At 45.4% G+C, this 18746-nt stretch overlaps 1 protein-coding gene across 2 annotated transcripts in view; it reads right to left on the reverse strand.

Annotated features, from left to right (window-relative positions):
- Positions 1 to 4665: 4665 nt before the first annotated feature.
- Positions 4666 to 18746, reverse strand: part of SHISA9 (shisa family member 9) — a 288404-nt gene continuing 274323 nt past the window's right edge. For both annotated transcript variants that reach the window (XM_036280282.1, XM_036280283.1), the window contains exon 5: positions 4666 to 5045. In XM_036280282.1, the coding sequence (XP_036136175.1) occupies positions 4666 to 5045 (380 nt within the window). The remainder of the gene's footprint in view (positions 5046 to 18746) is intronic.

Consider the following 18746-nt stretch of genomic DNA (forward strand, 5'->3'; position numbering starts at 1 on the left):
ACAGTATCCAGGTTTGACTGCTCTCCTTTCTGTGTCTTACAGCCCCCCCCCCCCCCCCCCAGTGTTCCCTTCACTTCTCAGATAAACTACTTGCACTCAAATCTGTGTCTCAGAGCGTGTTTTGAGTGAACCATACTAAGGCAGATTTCTACCTGAAAATTTCAAACAACGCTAACAGAAGCCAGGCAAGAAATAACATTTAATAAGCAAGGAAAGAATCCAATCTCCCATCCTCTTGTGTGTTTTATAACCCTGGGCACTGATAAAAACAAAAGTGCTAGTCTTAGCAAGATTCTTGACCATTAAGGATACATTTAGTTCTGATGAGGGGACCTGACAGTGGGACATTTTTTAAAGGTAGAAAGTGAACTAAAATACATGACAGAATCACCAGAAAGGCTTCAAAGAAAAATGTCTCCCAGAAAATTTGTCTAAGTTGGTCTTAACTAAAATGTTCCTTTACCTGGAAAGATTTCCCATACATTCCGAGTATTAAAGATTTACTCTCACCCTGGCCGGTTTGACTCAGCGGTTAGAGCGTCGGCCTGCAGACCAGAGACCTGGGTTCGGTTCCCGCTAAGGGCACGTACCTCGGTTGCAGTTTGTCCCCGGTCCCGGTTGGGGTTGTGTGGGTGGCGACCATGCAATGTGTCTCTCTCACATCAATGTTTCTCTCTCTCTTCCTCCCTCTCTCCCTCCCGCTTTATCTGAAGATGAATGCAAAAATGTCCTCGGGTGAGGATTTAAAAAAAAAAAAAAAAAAGACTCACTCTCTATGCTAACAGTGATGTCCCCTGATGAAAACTCAGGTCAGGTTATGGAACCCTAAAAAGAGGCATGGCAAGCCCAAGAGCATCACATATAATCAGTTTTATTGCCAGGTAAGAAATTCATATTAATATAGTGAATACATATGTTTACAAATAAACATTCTTAGAAAACAAACAAATGTTTTTTGTCTTCGTTGTAGGAAGTGTTATTGGTATCATAAACTCTGAAGTTGTTGACGAGTATTAACACAGGTTTACTTGCAGAACATACGGTTACTAAAATATTCGCACATAAAATATGCTCCATTTGCACAAAAACTTGGGGAGAGTTAGATGGGGAGGCCAGGCAGAGCCCAAGGCGGATGGGGGCTGAGACGCTCTGGGGAGGCCAAGGGAAGTCAGACTGTGGTCCCATGGGGTTGGAGGTCAGGATAGCTAAAGGCAAGTAGAGGCTGGTGCCAGGGCATGGGGTGGGGGAGGAATCGTCTCTCTGCTTTACTCTGGATCCTCTTCTATGTCTCCCTCTTCTAGCTACTGGATCCTTGTTGATCCACAGCAGTCACAGTCCCCTAGGTCAACCCTCATGACACTCTTTCAGCATCTGGAGGTCTGTCCACTCTCCCCAGAGGAGGCCAAAGAATATACTTCCCTGGCCACACTTCCCCCCTCCATTTGGTTCCCAAAGCCAACTGGAAGGTGATGAGACTGAGAAGTACTGTTCCTCTTGGGCCATCATCCCTCCTACATCCTTTTGACCATACCACAGCTTTGCTGCTCAGGTTGTAGCTGCAGACCCCCAACTAACAGAAGTCACTGGACAACGGTGACTCAGAACAGAAGGAACATGGAAAATAAATAAAATCCTGTCGATTTAGAGACCAAGAACGGTCCTTAATCAGGGCTGGGAGTTAAGGTGAGATGGAATGAGTTGAGGGCAGGGAGCAAAGCTGAGCTAAGAGGGAGACTAGAATGATAGAACTCCTAAGCTGCAGAGAACCTCCCAGATAAGCCAGCCGAGTGTTTCCTGAAGCATGGGCTGTGTACCACTAGCATACGAACAATGACTTTAAGTAGTACATGGACAGAGCACTAATTAGCCTTGAGTCACATGGGAAATGAGTTCCTTTGCATGTTTCTCAGTCCAGCTGGTTACTTTGAGGAGCAAGTCTGCATTGGAGGCTGGTATATCTTTAACAACTCTTTAATATCTGCTAATCTTGTTTTAATAAAAAAACAGGGGGGGGGATGAGAAGGATTGAAAGAGAGAGAGAGAGAGAAAGTGCAAACAACAGGCTCTAGGTTCAGACCCTTCCACGGGCTCTAGTATCTCACTAGAATTTGACAATTGGTGCTTTGTTCCCTTTGTACTGATTTTTATTCTTACTTTTTATTTAGGGTGACTGATACTGGCATTCTAATTATGATAAGGGCAGGGAGTTCCTCTTTTAAAAGTTAGATGTATTAGCCCTGGCCAGTTTGGTTCAGCGATTAGAGCATTGGCCCGCAGACCAGAGAGACCGGGTTCAGTTCCCGCTAAGGGCACGTACCACGGTTGCAGTTTGTCCCCAGCCCCGGTTGGGGTCGTGTGGGTGGCAGCCAGTCGATGTGTCTCTCTCATATTGATGTTTATCTCTCTCTTTCTCTTCCTCTTTCTCTCCTTCCAGCTCTATCTGAAGATGAATGCAAAAATGTCCTCAGGTGAGGATTAAAAAAAAAGTTAAATGTATTCAAAATGAGTCAAGTTAGATACAAATACTGTGGCAGTGAGACAGAGACGCCAAACGTGTGTTGCAGGTCCACAGGTGACTAAGTCAAGGGAACCACGCCCGGGGGTGTTCACTCCACTCTGCAGAGCACTGGGTCCCAGCAAAGAGGCGGAGGAAGTGGGCACTAAATCTCCCGCCCAGCACAGAGCCTCATTATGAAAGGGGATCTTATACTGTGGCTTCTGTGCACAATCTCATTTTACATAAATGGGCAGAGGGTGTGCGATTTCAGAAATGATGAAAAGCTTGATCAGGCCTCAGTTCCCCGTGTCTGAGGTCAGAGACTAAGGCCCAGAGAGATGAAATGCATTGTCAATGCCCCCAGGTCAGCTGGGAGTGAACAGAAGGACCACCCGGTTTCCCTGGTCCTGTGATGTCAGAGAGAGAGATGGACACTGGAACTCAGCATCCCAGGAAATGCTCTGTCTTGTTGGGACCACGTGCAGCTTCTGACACCAGAACAGCTAGAGGGGCTCACAAAGGTTCCTGTTAATCAGCTATGACCTTTAGAGACCGGCTGAAAACGTCTTACCTTAAATACACATCTCTTCTCACCCAATACCCCTTTTTGGACTTCCACAAAGCAAATAGAACTAGCGTAAAAACTGCTATTGGCTGTGAGAACCAACCTGAAAACAACCTCAGGGTGTTCTGGATGGGAGAGGAACACACTTGAGTGTCTGGCGAGGTGATTTGCAGGGTCCCTGGGAATTACGGGACGTGGAAATGCTTAATAGGTTTGGGGAGCAAGAAAATGGTAGATCATGGATTTCTGCCAGTGTGGGAGGTAGGGGGATCTTGGTCTTTAGGTACCCCTGGCACTGTTCAGCCCCCCCAGAGGGGTGATGGGGTGGGGCTCACCAACAAAGGGAGGATGGAAACATCTTCTACCACTGCAGAAAAACAGGAGGAAGGGAGGCTAATAGAACACAGGTTGCACTTGTGAAATGAGACTGTCACTAAACAGTAACACATTGAAGGCACCACCCACGCTTATGACATTTTCAGTCCAAAGCAGTTGAAACTCGGCAGCGGCGGCGGCAACGGGCGGAAGGGAAGGAGTGGGAAACCAACAGTTCGTGGAGGACTGGTCAGTGTGTCTGTGTCTTGTCTCAGAGACAGAGGGACGTGCCAGAAATCGGGCACTCCTAGGTCCCCTTCTCACCTCTTGTTGACTTTTCAGCTCTGATTTTGCTTTTCATTGTTCTTGATGTCATCATTGACTTCTTAAGTCTTGAAGATTTGGGATAAAAATGAGTTTGCTGTTCTTGTCTGTTTTGTAGTGGGCTTAAATTTCATTTTTCTTTTTTTTAAAAAAAAGTTATTTAATACTCTCTGGACCCTCTCCCCACCATAAAAGCTCATCCCTCCCATTTCCATGGTCATGGTCTTAATGGGAGTCCTAACATGTTCTTTCTTCTCTAGTCACTGGTAGCGGGTCAGGGTCATTTACGTTTTGTGAGACTGAGTGTGTGTTGTTTTTTGCTTCCAACATTGATGATATGAAAAGGACTATAAATAGAATGGTTAGGGTCCAGTTACTGTCTCATGCTCATCAAAATTGTGTGCCCAGGTCACCACTTCTTGGGATTAGGAAATGCTTGTAATAAGCACAGATTTCTCCCAAATGACTCCTCTTTGCAAATAAACTCATCTCCGGTCCACCCTCATTTCCTGCCCTGCTTCTACCCTGGCTCCTTCACCCAGAAACAGACAGTTCATGGCAAATGGTAGATGTGCTCAAACGGGCAATTGCTCTAAATTGTGCTACTGTTATTTCTCATCATGGATTTTAGTTTCAAGTTAGGAGGAAAAGAGAAATGAACCTCCACGGTTTGGGCAAGTGAGCCAGCAGCCTTGGGGCTGAAGTCGAAAGAGTGTGCCTCAGTTTCCCCTTTTCAATATTGCTGGACGCCCATGCCTCGTTTCTGCTCAGCTGCCCACCAACGCGTGTTAGGCAAGACCCAGGAGAAGCGTGATCAGTGTCACCAGCGGGTTTCTGGTCGGTGGGTGTGGAGAGGGACTGTGTGGGTGGTTGTGTTGGAGGAGGCCAGGGAGGGGGTGAGCAGGATATTTTTTGCCTCTCAGTTGATTGTGGTCTCCAGGACGCTCCATGGAGCGAAGAAAGCTCAGACAGTCACTTCTGTTTTGCTGTTGGTGATGAAGTACGGCTGTGGGGGTGGGTGGTGCAGGGTGCGAGATCCCAAGGGGTCGCTGGAGCCTGACTCGGCAGTGCCAAGCTTGCCCTTGTTGCTGTAACCCTGCCGCCGGAGAGACTGCTCGCTGGGGTCCCAGCCCTTGAAGGTGGTGGTGGAATTGTAGGCCAGGGGGTGTGGGGGCGTCTTGTTGGTACGAGACTTCTGTCCGTTCTGCTTGGCAGGGCCGTGCTCGGGGCTGAAGGCCCGCGGCTCATCCTCCACTCGCACGGGGTGCAGAGGGAGGTTCCCCTTGGCGGCAAGCTCAGCCAGGTGCCGGCGCTTGGAGAAGAAGTCATCATTGGCCTTGTCGGCTGGACAGTGGGGCAGGTGGACGGAGAAGGGGAGGAGAGAGGAGAGAGAGAGAGAGAGTTAGGGACTGGCAAAACAACCCGAAAACGGCATCAGAGTGGGCCACAGTCCAAACGACACACACATTAGAAACTCCACCTGGAACAGACAGAAGGAAGGACAGGGCGGTGTCCTTGGCACAGACAAGAGCAGGACAGAGAGGGCCAGGGCATCCCCGACAGCACCCCTAGACCCTGTCAGATAAACACTTCTCCCACCACTCACGCCTCACGCTGACACCCTTGGCTTTCTTATAAAATGCAAGAGTTGTTTCTTCGTTATTAACATGATACGTTCTTGTTAGAGAAAATATTGACCGTGTGGAGAGAGATTTGTATCTGTCCCCACCACTCAAGCGAGCTGATAGCGACACTTGAGTGTGGTCGTCTCAATAAACAGAATTAATCGGGGATTTTTCTTAGTGTGCTTGTTTTTAGCAGCTAAGCAGACCCCTGTTCGAATCTCAACTCAACCAACTACTAGCAGTGTAACTTGGAGTAAATGACTTAACTTTTATTATCATCGGCTTCTGCATAAGGCAAGTATGCACAATAAAAAGTATGTTTCATAGGACTGTTTGGAGGGTTGAATGTTATGATGTGTGTGAAGTGCTTAAATATTAGCCACCACCATTATCATCATTATCATTGTGAATAGCTGATTTCTCATGTAATATTCTGTCAAGCATTCCCCCCTGCTGTTATAAATTATTAATAAACGGATTTGAATGCCTACAGAATATTTTATTGAATGGAACTATTAAAAGTGAATCAATCACCCTGTCAATGTACATTCAATTGTGCCAATACTTGGCTAACATAAATAAAGCTGAGAAGAGACTATTCTAGACGAAACCTCTCTTTGCACTTAGAATTTAGAACGATGTTAAAAATAGCTTCTCAATCTACATCAGAGGATGGCACACTATAGCCCATGGACTAAATCCAGCCACTGCCTATTTTTGAGAATAAAGTTTTACTGGAACACAGCCACACTTATTCATTTTCCTGTGGCCTGTGGCTGTTTTTGCTCTGCAGTGGTAGCTGTGAGTACCTGTGACAGAGACTGCCTGGCTCACGCCTGGAATATTTACTATTCAGCCCTGAAATGAATTACCTAAAGTGAAATTACTTTTAAAGGGCGTAAACATTATTAAGGCCCTTGATATATATTGCCAACTGTGCTAAGAAAAAGTTATAACAATCTCCACTCCATTTCACCACACTCTCCAGACTGATTTCTGGCCCCCTTTCTTTTTTACTGTTTTTTTCTCTCTCTCTCCCTTTCCCTTTCTCTTCCTTTCTTCCTTCTCTTTCTTCCTTTCTCTTTTTCTTTCTTTCTCTCATTCTTTTCCCTTCCTTCTCTCCTCCCTCCCTCCCTCCCTTCCTTCCTCTTTCCTTCTTCCCTCTCTCTCTTTCCCTATTTATTTATTTGATAAATGTATGAGATCTTTTATTTGATTTTTCTCTTACAATTATTTCCTTATATGATCCGCTACACTTCTTAAATTAACTTCTTTTCAATACACCTTTGAATCTCCATCTCTCAGGAGACCAGAAATAGTTGCTGCACAACATCCCGTTCTATTAGATATGTGAATTCATGGGGACCATCACAGTTCCATGTTTCTTTTCTCGTTTGATCCTTTCAACAACCCTGATTTTAGCCCCTGCTGGATGGAGTACGAAATTGTCTAACTCAGGCATGTGAACTGATGTAACGAAGATGACACAAAGCTAGTGGCTAAGCCAGGGTAGAACCTACATCTAATAGACATTATTTGATGCTTTTGAAAGGCCAGGGAGGGAAAGCTTTCATAACTAAGTGGGCAAAAATATCCGCCACTTGCCCCTCTTGGTCCATGGCAGACATCACTCATTCATCACAGTGCTCTCTCCTGGCAAATGTGGCCTCCACTCCAACTCCTCAACACAATGCCCCAGGAAGCCGCAGAATAGAGATTCCTTCTCAACACAATGCCCCAGGAAGCCGCAGGATGACTTTCCAGGCTTACATCCACTTTAAGTTGGGTTTCTGTTGCTGCCAAAGCAAATTGCCTTGACAGATACAATCTTTCAAGAGAAAGTCCTCCTTTCCATGAATTCTAGAGCTGTCTGAAGATCCAGAATGTCGAAGCCACAAGGAACCAGGGAGTCTGTTACTGAAGATGCTAAGAGCACACACGCTTTCCTGAAATACCGCGCACTGCTTCACATGGCCTGGGTTAGATTAGATCTCCATCTCTCCGCCTTCCAGAGGCGAGGTCTAGCTTTCCAATGCCACGAATGTTCCATAGCAGGATGCTCTGATATCCCCCTTGAACTACAAGTTCATGTATCCAGTTACATCCAGGACAGATTCTCTGGCATCTCCCACTCCAGATGGCTATGCCTGAACCGGCTCTGTCCATCAGGCTCGTCCTTCTCTCTGGCATGGGGTCACCAACTCTCTAGTCACTCAAGCCACAAACAGGGGAGCAGTTGCTGACTTTATCCTCCTCTCCTCCCTAGCACAACTGCTAAGCCACAAGTCCTTGTATCTTAGCCAAATACCTCTCTAACCTATCCCCCCCACTCTGACTAATGCCCCACTCCTTGCCTTGAGTTTCCCCTCCCCCAGTCCATGCTCCACACTGCAGTCAAAGCATGTTTCTAAAATACAAAACCGACAATGCCACTCATCCACCAAAACCTCTGAGCAGTTTGTTCAGTCATGTAGTCCTTCAGGTAGGCTTGGGGCATGTGCTAGACACTGGAAATACAAGGCAGAATCAGAAACAGACTTGGTCCCTGACCTCATGGGGTGGACATTCTGCTAGGGAGGGACAGATAGTGACCAAATAGTCCCACAAATTACACAAAGTATAAATGTGGTTTTATGGTAAGTGCTAGGAAGAATATCTGGTCTTATGAGTCCAATGAGGTCTCTGAGTTGGTCGGACGGCTGGATGTTGGAACTGAGCTATTCCACGCCTTCATCGACGTAGAGGTCTCTATTATTCATCTTTTGAAACTTGGCTAAGGTGTTGCTTCCAGATTCCCTCAGGCTCCCTCAGGTACTGCAGCTCTATCTTAGCACTGACCTTGCTGCTTTTTAAGTTTTCATTTTCATCTCTTTGTCCTCCCTAGACCATGAGTGTTCCGAGAGGAGGGGACCCTATATTTCCATCTGTGCAACTCAGTGGCTTGCCATCTTGACAGCACTTGGGGGAGCTTTTATTTATTCATGTTCTCTTTATTGATTTTAGAGACAGAGGAAGGGAGAGAGAGAGAGAGATAAAAACATCAATGAGAGAGAACATCCATTGGCTGCCTCCTGCATGCCCCAGACTGGGGATTTGGCCCCCAACCTGAGCATGTGCCCTGACCAGAAATCCAACCGGTGATCTCTTGGTGCATGGGTCGATGCTCAACCACTGAGACACACCAGCCAGGCAACTTGCTAGGGTTTTTATTGGGATTGCATTGAATCTATATATTAAATCGGGAAGAACTGACATCTTGGTAATACTGGATTTTTGTGAAGAATTAAAAGGCAGTGACCTCCCATCTTGCTCCTATGATCCCCAGCTGCCTCTCATGGCAGATACCTCTCCCTTCTAGGAAGTTTAACAAGGTCAGATCCCACCATGGGAGGCTCTTGTCCCTGGCACGTATCATGCCTGCTATTTTACACTCCTTTGCGCTATTCATTCATTATTGTTTATCTCTCCCACTAGAGTTCCAAGAGGGCAAGGCCAGGTCTGATTTTTGCTTATTGTTGCATAAGCAATGTCCAGCCTAGTTCCTGGCAGATATTAGATACTCAATAAATAAACATTCAGTGAATGAATGTATGAGCAGAATACTGTAACAGAATAGAGAATACCAGGGTAGTAGCTGGAGTGGCTACTCCTCTCCCCTTTCCCCCTGGGGGTTTCATTGAAAGGCTCATTCGCTGTCATTACGTCATTCCCACGTTTCTCTTTCCAGACAATGGATTAATCTAAGGCCTGCTCAGAGCAAGGGATGCCTTCAAGGGTTTTTATTTCTGACAAGCTGAGCAAACTGATTATGAAGTAGATGTCCCAACAGCTGAGATAGGTGATGTCTTCTCCAAAAGTTCTAAGGAAAAATAGTCAGAGAGGCATTCCACTCTTGCCACACTGGTGCAGGTCATGGAAAGAAGCCCCCTTTAAGAAGAATTATGGAGTTCCACATGGAAAATCGACATCCTTCTTTATCCTCCACCCTGAATTGGTCTCTTGGTGAACCTGGCATCGGGTACTCCCTGAACATAGAGAGTATTCAGTACATGGGACAAGCGTGGAGCGGACAGGAAAGTCCTTGGGCTCTAGAATCAGAGTTTATGAGACCTCTGGAATGTCATTTAAACCACTTGAAACTCTATTTTTTAAGATGTGAAATGGGGATAATATAAACTACTCTCCGGTTTATGAGGAATAAATTCTATGAGATATATAAGCTACATGGCACAATTCGGAAATAGAGTAACTATTCAATACATTTATTTTGCTTCCTGGCCTATGAAAGAACTGAGTTAAATCCAGCAGACAGTGACTGGGCACTCTGTGCCAGGCAACTTGCTGAGCACAAAGGAGGCAAATATCCAAGCCAACCATCCTTCTTTCTTTTCTTTCTTCCCTCTTTGCTTCCCTCCACCCACCATGTGTGCTGAGGACCTAGTTTTCCCAATGAAATGGCATAAGAAAAGGCACTGATCTGTGTGGGATGAAGAAATGCTGAGGGGGTCCCTCTCGAAGAGATGCCCTGGAACCGCCATCTGGAGCTGGAGTCACCGAAGCAGCGTTCCAGGTGAGGGAATTTGGTAGACAGCAGAAATGGCCATAATACTTTGCAGTTCCTTCCATCGAGAGGTGGAGTCTATTTCTCCACTCTCTGAACCTGGCGTGTCCTTATAACTGGCTTTGATGTCATGCATGTCCTGAATCTGGCCTTTTAGAAGTTCTACAGGTACTTCTCTGAGGCTCTTGAAGTCCTGCCTCCACCTGAAGAAGGAAGCCCAGGTTAGCCTCCTGCAGGATGAGACACCTGCGGGCCAGCTGCTCATGTTCACCACAACCAACAGCCTGCTTACTGCCAGATACTGATCAAGGCCATCCTAGACCACGCAGCCATCAGCTGACTTGCCAGCTGACTCCAGATACTGAGTAAGCCTGGCCAAGACCAACCAATCCAGCCCAAACCAGAAGAATTGCCCCGCTGACCCAGAATCAGAAGCTCAATAACTGGTTGCTGACTTCAGCCACAAAGCTCTGGATAGTTTATTACACAGAACTAGATAACTGCTACAGAACAGCATTTGCAAAGGCCCTGAAATGGGAAGGAACAGTTTCTTCAAGAAACTGAAAGGATATTTGTGTGGCAGAGTGAAGAAAGCAAGGTCGTCTAATGTCCGGTAGGCAAGACTCTATCACTCACACCTGTTTGTCTGCCCATCCTCCCTCCACTAGACTCGGATGTTTTAGAGAAGTAAAGAGCAGATACAGACTGTGGCCTGGGGCCCAAAACTGTCCTTTGAAGAGTTATTTTCAAGAGTATGTCAACAAGCAGACTGTGGTTGGTGCTGGAGGAACTGTTCCCATAACCAGGAAATGCCATTTTCCTGAAACCCTCTCTCCAATGTTCTGTCTCCAGAGGAGGATAAATAAATGCTGACATGGCCACTCTTGGCTTCGTGCACTGTGCCCATCTTAGTATATTAAAAAGCTCCTGTGAAAGGAATAACAGATTCATTGAACAGCCTTGTAAGCCCCATTAATAAATGCATTAACCTAATCAGCCCTGCTACCTCGTGGGCAGATGGCTGACAAGCCAACCAGGAAACAGATGTGTGAGCCTTTCAACAACACCGGTCCTCTCCGGTTTGATTTTTCTTCATTTAAAAAGAGGAAGAAAGAATGAAAAAGGTGCTTTCCTTCCAATGAGCCTAATTGCCTTGAAGGAACTGAGGCTGTAAAATGAAACTGTACCTTCCTCCATCTGTCTCTCTCTTAATTAGCAGCAGACACTTAACTTGTACAGGTGCGAGGTGGGATGGGGCACTGCTTCTATGGAAATGAAGAGAGTCAAGGTAATAACCAGTTTTGAAACCAAGTTGCACATCTGAGGGTCTCGGCAGGTGGTCTCCCACCTACCTTCTTTCCTTGGGCCAAAGATAGCTTAAGGAGGGCTTCCTGCAGCTCATCCTCACGTGGTGATATTCTTGGGTCTCAGGTGATGAATTTCACCTGGTAAGCAAACCAAAGCTTTCACCGTTCCTCATTTGTCCCTGTCTCTGGTCCAAGAATACGTGGGAATGAAGTGACTACTATTCCCAGCACACCCACGAATAAAATTCAGGTTCTTTGCAGTGGCCCCCAAAGTCTGCATGACCTGGCTTCTCTCTGGCTACGTGTCCACTTCCATCTCTCCCACACTTACTATGAACCCATCACAGAGTGGGTCAGTTTCCAAGCGCTGCCATAACAAATTACCAGGAGCTGGGTGGCTTAAAACAATAGAAATGTGTTCATTCACAGTTCTTGAGGCTAGACGTCCCAAAGCAAGGTGTCAGCGGGGCCTTGACAGCTTGGGGAAGATTTTTCCTCGCTTCTTCTAGCATACGGGGGCTGCAGCCATCCTTCACCTTCTATGTCTTGTAGCTGCATCACTGCGGTCTCTGCCTCTGACATCACACGGCCGTCCTCTGTGTATGCATCCCTGTGTCCAAATGTCCCTCTTTGTGTAAGGACACCGCCATTGGATTTAGGGCCCACGTGAATGCAGTATGACCTCATTGTAACTTGATTACATCTGCAAAGACCTTATTGCCAAGTGTGGTGACATTCTGAGGCTCCTAGTCGACACAGAGTGGAGGGGATCACTGTTCAACACAGTTTACACAGGATTCCTGTCTGCTCCTGAACACACCGAGCTTTTCATCTCTCAGCCATTGGACCGTGTTCACTGTTCTCTCTGCCAAGCGCTCTTCTTTTTGTTGGTATATCTGGACCCTTCTTGTCGTTTTGTTCTCTGATCAAAGGTCACTTCCCCAGAAAATTGCTCCTGATCTGTCCAAACAGATCCCCTCACCTCCAGCTGCCTTTATCACCGATCTCTATTTTAATATCTTCTTAACCTATATCATTGTATGGAATTATCTTTCTTAATTACTTGTGTATTGTCTGTCTCCCTTGACTAGAGTATGAGCTCCAATCAAGACAGAGATTATATCTGCTCTGCTCACTGTTGTATCCCCAGCACCTTACCCAGTGCCTGGCACAGGGCAGTGGTACAATAATATGCATTTGAAGAAAGAAGGAAGGCACCAGATATATTTCAATTCCAATGACAGTCTCTAAAATATTAGAAATGGGCAGGATGCTTCATCTTCTGATCATCTAGTCTGTGATAGGTATCTAATTTTATGTGTCAACCTGACTGATCCATGTGTTGACCAGATTAAACCTTGTTTCTTAGTGTGTCAGTGAAGGTATTTCTGGATGACATCAGCATTTGAATTGGTGGAATCAATAAAGTAGATGGCTCTCCCCAGTGTAGGAGGGCATCATCTAATCTCTGAGGGACTAGAACAAGAAGCAGAGGAAGTAAGATGCATGTCCTTTCTGTCTGCCTGTTTGAGCTTGGACATTGGTTTTCTCCTGCCCTTAGGACTGGGATTTACGACATCAGCTCCCCTGGTTCTCAGACCTTCAGACTAAGACTAGAATTATACCTCCGGTATTCCTGGGTTTCTAACTAGCAGACAATAGATCGTGGGACTTTCCCAGCTTCCATAATTGCAGGAACCAATTCCCCATAATAAATCTCCTTTTATGGATACATCTCCTATTACTCATATATATAAATATTCATATAGGATATATATATATTTATATTTTACATATATACATAAAGAGAGATTTATTATGAGATATTGGTTCAACCAAACCAATAGCATAGATCTCCTATTATTCATACATGACATATATGACCTCATTTTAACTTGATTATACTCATATGACCTATGTGAATATAATATATATGAATAATAGTACATATATACAGTTGCCCCTTGAACAACATGGATTTGGACTGCATGGATACACTTTATATGCCAATTTTTTTTTTCAGTTGGCTCACATAGATCAAACCCATGTTGTTCAAGGGCCAACTCCACGTTGGCAATGTGCATATGTGGAGAGGTGACCGCAGTGACACACACATTTTCAACAGTGCACCATGATGTCCAAGGGTCGACTGTATATGCTATTGATTTGGTTTCTCTGGAGAACCCTAACAGCTAGTCCCTATCACAGAAGACTGAGCGACCTATGCTTCACAGGGATGGAAGGAGAACCAGCCCAGCTCCAGCTCCAGCTCCAGCTCCCTGGCTGAAAACTTGCAGAGGCAGGAATGCTCTCTAGCAGTCCCAGCTCTGGGGTGGTAGAATGAAGTCGGGCAAAGGAGGCAGCGGTTGGTGAGAGACTACTTGGGTATAGCAGCATATTGACTGTTGACATGGCCTCCCCTGCAGCTCCCAGTGATAAACTGAGAAAAAGCTTACCTTTATCAAGTGTGCATTCTGTTCTAGGTACTTGGCTAGGGAATTTACACTCATTGACTCCTTTAATACTCTCAATGTCCTAGTGAGGTAGGTGCTAATATTGGTCTCAATTTATAAATGGGGAAACTGGAGCTAGAGAGCTTTAGCAACTTGTCCAAGTGATTAAGCTGTAATGTGAACCAGGATACCTGGCTGAATACCAGCTATCTGGAATTTACGGATTTTTTTATTACAACACTCACCGTTTATTTTACCACTTGCCTGCCTTGTAGGGGATAGACTTGTTTCCTTAACAAGGGTCTATCTCCAGGGAAATATGCCTCCAAAACTAAAGAAAATGAAGGACAGAGTGAGAATTGTGTAGAAAACACTCTTTTCTTGATTTCCCCTCTCAAAACACCAGGTATTAGGGTAGCCATGTAAATACTGTATTTTCAAGAAGAACCACCTGACTGTCACAGCTAGAAGTTTAATGAAGACCTGTACAGCAAAACACATGTACCTTTTTCTTCCTTAAGTTGGGGCAGGAGAAGGGAGCTGGGGGTGACATGAAACTCTCCCAGCCAAATTCTGGTTCTCCCAGCATTCAGGTTGGTGAGCACATCACAAGAGGTGCAGGTCTGAGCATCCTCTGTGGTGCACTGGCATTGGCTGGAGTGCTGGCCAATCACCTACCAAGAGATGGCCTCCCATCCCAGAGCATACTCATAGAACTGAGCTGAGACTGAGGTTTCTCCATCAGTGCTCCAGGCCAGGCACTCACCAGGTGCTGCATACATATTATCTCATTTAGTTGTCCCACTCCCTGACCCTGACCCAAAGACGTACATGTGGCTGCCTGGACTCTTTATGCTATGTCACACTGATTCCCCTTATGACAATGGAGCAAGATCATATTTTGAGACATTAACCAATATTTCTTTTCCTTGGGCTTCCACCATGCCCTCCCCACTCCTCAGAGAGCAGCAATCACTTTCAATGATGACAAAGAGCCAAAGTGTTGGTTTTGAATCCTACATCGAGCTCTTCACAGCCATTGTAGTCTTTTTTTTTATCCTCACCGGAGGATATTTTTCCATTTTTTGTACAGATAGAGTGGGAGGGAGAGAGAGGAAGGGAGAGAGAGAGAGAGAAACATCGATGTGAAGGGACACATCTAGTGGCTGCCACCCGCACGACCAACCAGGGCCGGGGACAAACTGCAGCCGAGGTACATGCCCTTAGCGGGAACCGAACCCGGGTCCCTCCGGACCGCAGGCCGACGCTCTAACCGCTGAGCCAAACCGGCCAGGGCACAGCCATTGTAGTCTTAAAAGGCAAGACTTCAGCAGTGAGATCTGAAAATGTTGTGTGTGAGAGAGAGGGATTGATGAGGTCAAGAATATGAAGGATTCGGGGCACTGGGTTGATATGGTCTATGACAGTTTAGAAGAATGCTCACCTGCTTTTGTGACTGTAAAAATCTTCCTTCCAATATGGTAGAAAAGGCAGCAACTTTGAGAGCAGATAGATTGAGTTCAAATCCCAACTCTTGCACTTATAAACTGGAGACCTTGAGCAAGTTAGCTAAGCTCTCTAAGCTTCCCCGGTAAAATGGAAAATGAAATAACAATGCCCATGTGGCAGGGGCCTGAGTATTGAAGAGAATCATGGAAGTACTTTATGTAATGTAAAGTATCAATGTCCTTGCCTTGAAGTATGTTTTCAATAGATGGAAACTGCTACTGTTGTTCTTGTCAGAAAATAGAAACAATATAAAATGAGAATAATGAGATCAACTTTGCTGATTGCAATGAAGTAAATGTAAAGGCACAAACTGTTATGTATGATGCATAGCAGGACTCCTCAAGTGTATACCCTGACCTGACCCGAGAAGATGTCGTAAAAGACTGCTACCTGTCTCCCATTTATCTTCTGCCTTTTTTCTTGGACACATGGCCACTTAACTCCAATAGATTTCTCCAGTCGTCTTGAAAGGTAAATTTGGCCAGGTGGCTTACCTTTCACCAGTGGAATGTTAACAAACCTGATGCATCCAATTTTCACTTCACCTTACTTATTTAAAAGAAAACTGGTTTCTTTGGGTGTTCTCTCTTTCCCCTTTCCTCAGGCTGAACCAACAACCAACTATAACAATGCAGAAGAAGATATTATGGTAGAGGGAGGTAGAGCAACAATGTTGAAGGAACCTGGGTCCCTACACAAGAGAAAAAATGACTTCTTTCTTTTAAGCCACTGTATTTGTGGGGCCTTTTGGTGCAGTCAGACAGTATTTACTTTTTACTTATCTAGGAATATTTTCTGGGTCTCAATTTTTTTTTCTCCTTCACAAACTGAATTAAAAAGTAAAAGGGAGGGACAGTTCATGTTGCTAAAAGAAATAACCAGGTATTTCTCTTCTTTTGAAATAAATTCTATAAAGCCATGCAGGTTCCTGAGGCTGTCTCAGCAGGCAGAAACAAGAAAGGCAGGAACAAATCTTAGTCTCCCAGGCAGGAGAGGACTGGGGAGGAGACAAGAAGATGTGTCTTTATTGCAAATTAGCCCCATTTCACCTGGTCCTGGGCCTTGCTGCAGAGACACACATAGAAAAAATGACATTTGAACCAGATCCTCATGAAGCTCAGGATTCTGGGCTCTTCTGAAAGGGCCCCATACCTTTCCTAAAGCCATGTCTAAGAGAGAAAACCGATCAAGGGAGTCCAAGAGCCTGGCCTTTTTGGTCTTAACCCTGAAGGCTCCCAACAGGAGGTGTTGCTGTTTGCTGGAGAGGATTCTGAAAGAGTGCCTGGCTGGAGCTTTGCACGGAAGCTGTCCAGGCTGCATCATGAGCCGTTCTGTTGTGGCTGCAGGGAGTCCTCTGTCAAACTCTTGCTGCCCACAGGCCTCTGAAACCACAAGCCCTGTGTCTCTTCCCTGAGGCCATCCTGCTATGCAGTCACCACTTTGAGAGGTTGTTGAACACAGGTGGATGATCTCATACTCCAGCCGCGGCTGACCACAGAGCCCTCTGTGCAGAAGGCTCTGGATGGAAACCAGGTGCTCATTCACTGCCTTTGCATGCATCCTGCGTCGCTGCTCCACGACTCACTGTGCTTTGTCTTCTGAGCATTTCCCCAGCTGATAAAGTTTCATCCAACTGGTGACTTTCCAAATGAAGCAATAAAGGTTAACTATCCTTAATCCTATGTACCTTCTTCCAATTTGCTATAGCAAAGGACCATCTCCACGTAGACAACTTGAAGATTTGGGACCCTATGCTAGATTAATGCATGAAGGACCTCAATTCTTCACACTTCCCTGTATCCACACTCTTTTAGTGTGATTTTGAAACTCACCCCCCAAAAGGAGGATTTGTTTCCCCACCACTATTCTGAATTCATCCACGTGACTAATAAATGCAAGCAGACATGACATAAACAGATGTTTGGAAAAAGTGCTTGCTGGGTTTGGGTTGCTCTCTTGCATCTCTGCCAACACCATAAGAACATGTCTGGGATACCTTCTCTGAAGATAAACGACACCTGGAGTAGAGTTCAGCCATCCAGTCATTCCAGCTAAAACCAGTCTAGATCAACCAACACTCAACCAATTCCCAGATACATGAGCGAACTCAACTGAGACTAGAAGAACCTCCCATAAATCACTGCCACATAGACTCCCGATCTTGATAAAGAATTGAGAGCTAAATAATTTTCAAGCCATGAGATTTGAGGTCATTTGTTACACAGCACTATTGTGGCGATAGATATCTGATACAAACCCAGTCATTCACTCACTCTACTTCCAGGAAGAGCCCCGGTTTTCAGGTGGGGATTCACCTCTCTCCTATTCATAGTCCATGTGGTCTGGATGATATGTTCCTCCAACTCCCCTACACCATAGTTATTTCCCAGTGATTGCAAAAACACCATCTCATTATCCTTACCACAACAATTTGTTCAGAGGTGGGCATATGACAAGGCAAGCCAATCAGAGCAAAGCCCGGGACTTTTACTTCTAGAGATAAAGAGGGTTAATGAGATCAGTGTTCCAAACCTTGCATTTTGTAGGGAAGGCAACTGAAGCTGTGGGCTCAAGGACACCCAGCTGGGTAAAAGCATCACTGGGTCTAGAATACAGTTCTCCTGACTTCTGTCTGGGTGATTTTTCTGCTATATCTCAGTGCCTCTTCAGAGAAGACAACAGGATGCCCAGCTTCACTTAATAATTTACTAATAAAGTGTATGCTGAGTGTCTACGATGTGCCCTGGGTACCATGCAAGGTGCTGGGGAAGTTTGAAATGACTGAGATCTAGCTGGCTTAGCCTCAGAGAGATACACCTTTGAACTACTCAAATGCTTATCGCAGTCTTGCTGCAATGGAATTTCTGCAAAGTGAAGAATCTCTTCCACGGACTCACTTCATCCCCTGTAGGTTCCCAAGACAGCTCATCAAAACTCCAGTGCTTGCTGTGTGCTTTTCAAAAGAGGCCGAACTCAGGAGTTAAGGGGATTTGATTTTTATTAAAAAAAAAACACATCACTTCCCTATCCTCCCTCCACCTGCTCTGTATCCTACTGCTCGCCAGCAAACCAATAACCCAAATCAGAACATTTTTCAAAAGCCTGAATTTCATGAAGTAATGTTTTAAGGCTGCATTTCGGTGAGTTCTGCCCCAGGAGGTGTGCCCTCCAGCAGAACTATAACCCGAATTACACGTTTTCTTTGCCTTGCGCCTTCTGTGGCATTTCTTGGATGAATGTTTACCACGGAACTATATCAGTTTTCTTGGACAAAAGAAATAACTTAAGATTTATTGAGTACCTACTATGTAAAAACATTGCTTTAGCCATTTCACCAACATTATCTCATTTAAACCCACTTAAGATAGGTGACAAAAAATAATCATGTTTCCCTGTGACAGATGAGGACCAAGGCCCAGAGATATAAAGTAACTTGGCTGCCAAATGACTCGGTCACCACTGATAAGTAGCCGAGCAGGACAGCTGATCCAAGACTGTGCACCTCCCGCGTCCTTACCTTCCAGCTATAGCCCCAGCTCAAACCCCAACCAGGAAAACAGTTTTATTTCCACAAACGGCAAAAATAATCA

This window comes from Molossus molossus, unplaced genomic scaffold (genome assembly GCF_014108415.1).
Source record: "Molossus molossus isolate mMolMol1 unplaced genomic scaffold, mMolMol1.p scaffold_m16_p_3, whole genome shotgun sequence".
Taxonomy (NCBI): Eukaryota; Metazoa; Chordata; class Mammalia; order Chiroptera; family Molossidae; genus Molossus; species Molossus molossus.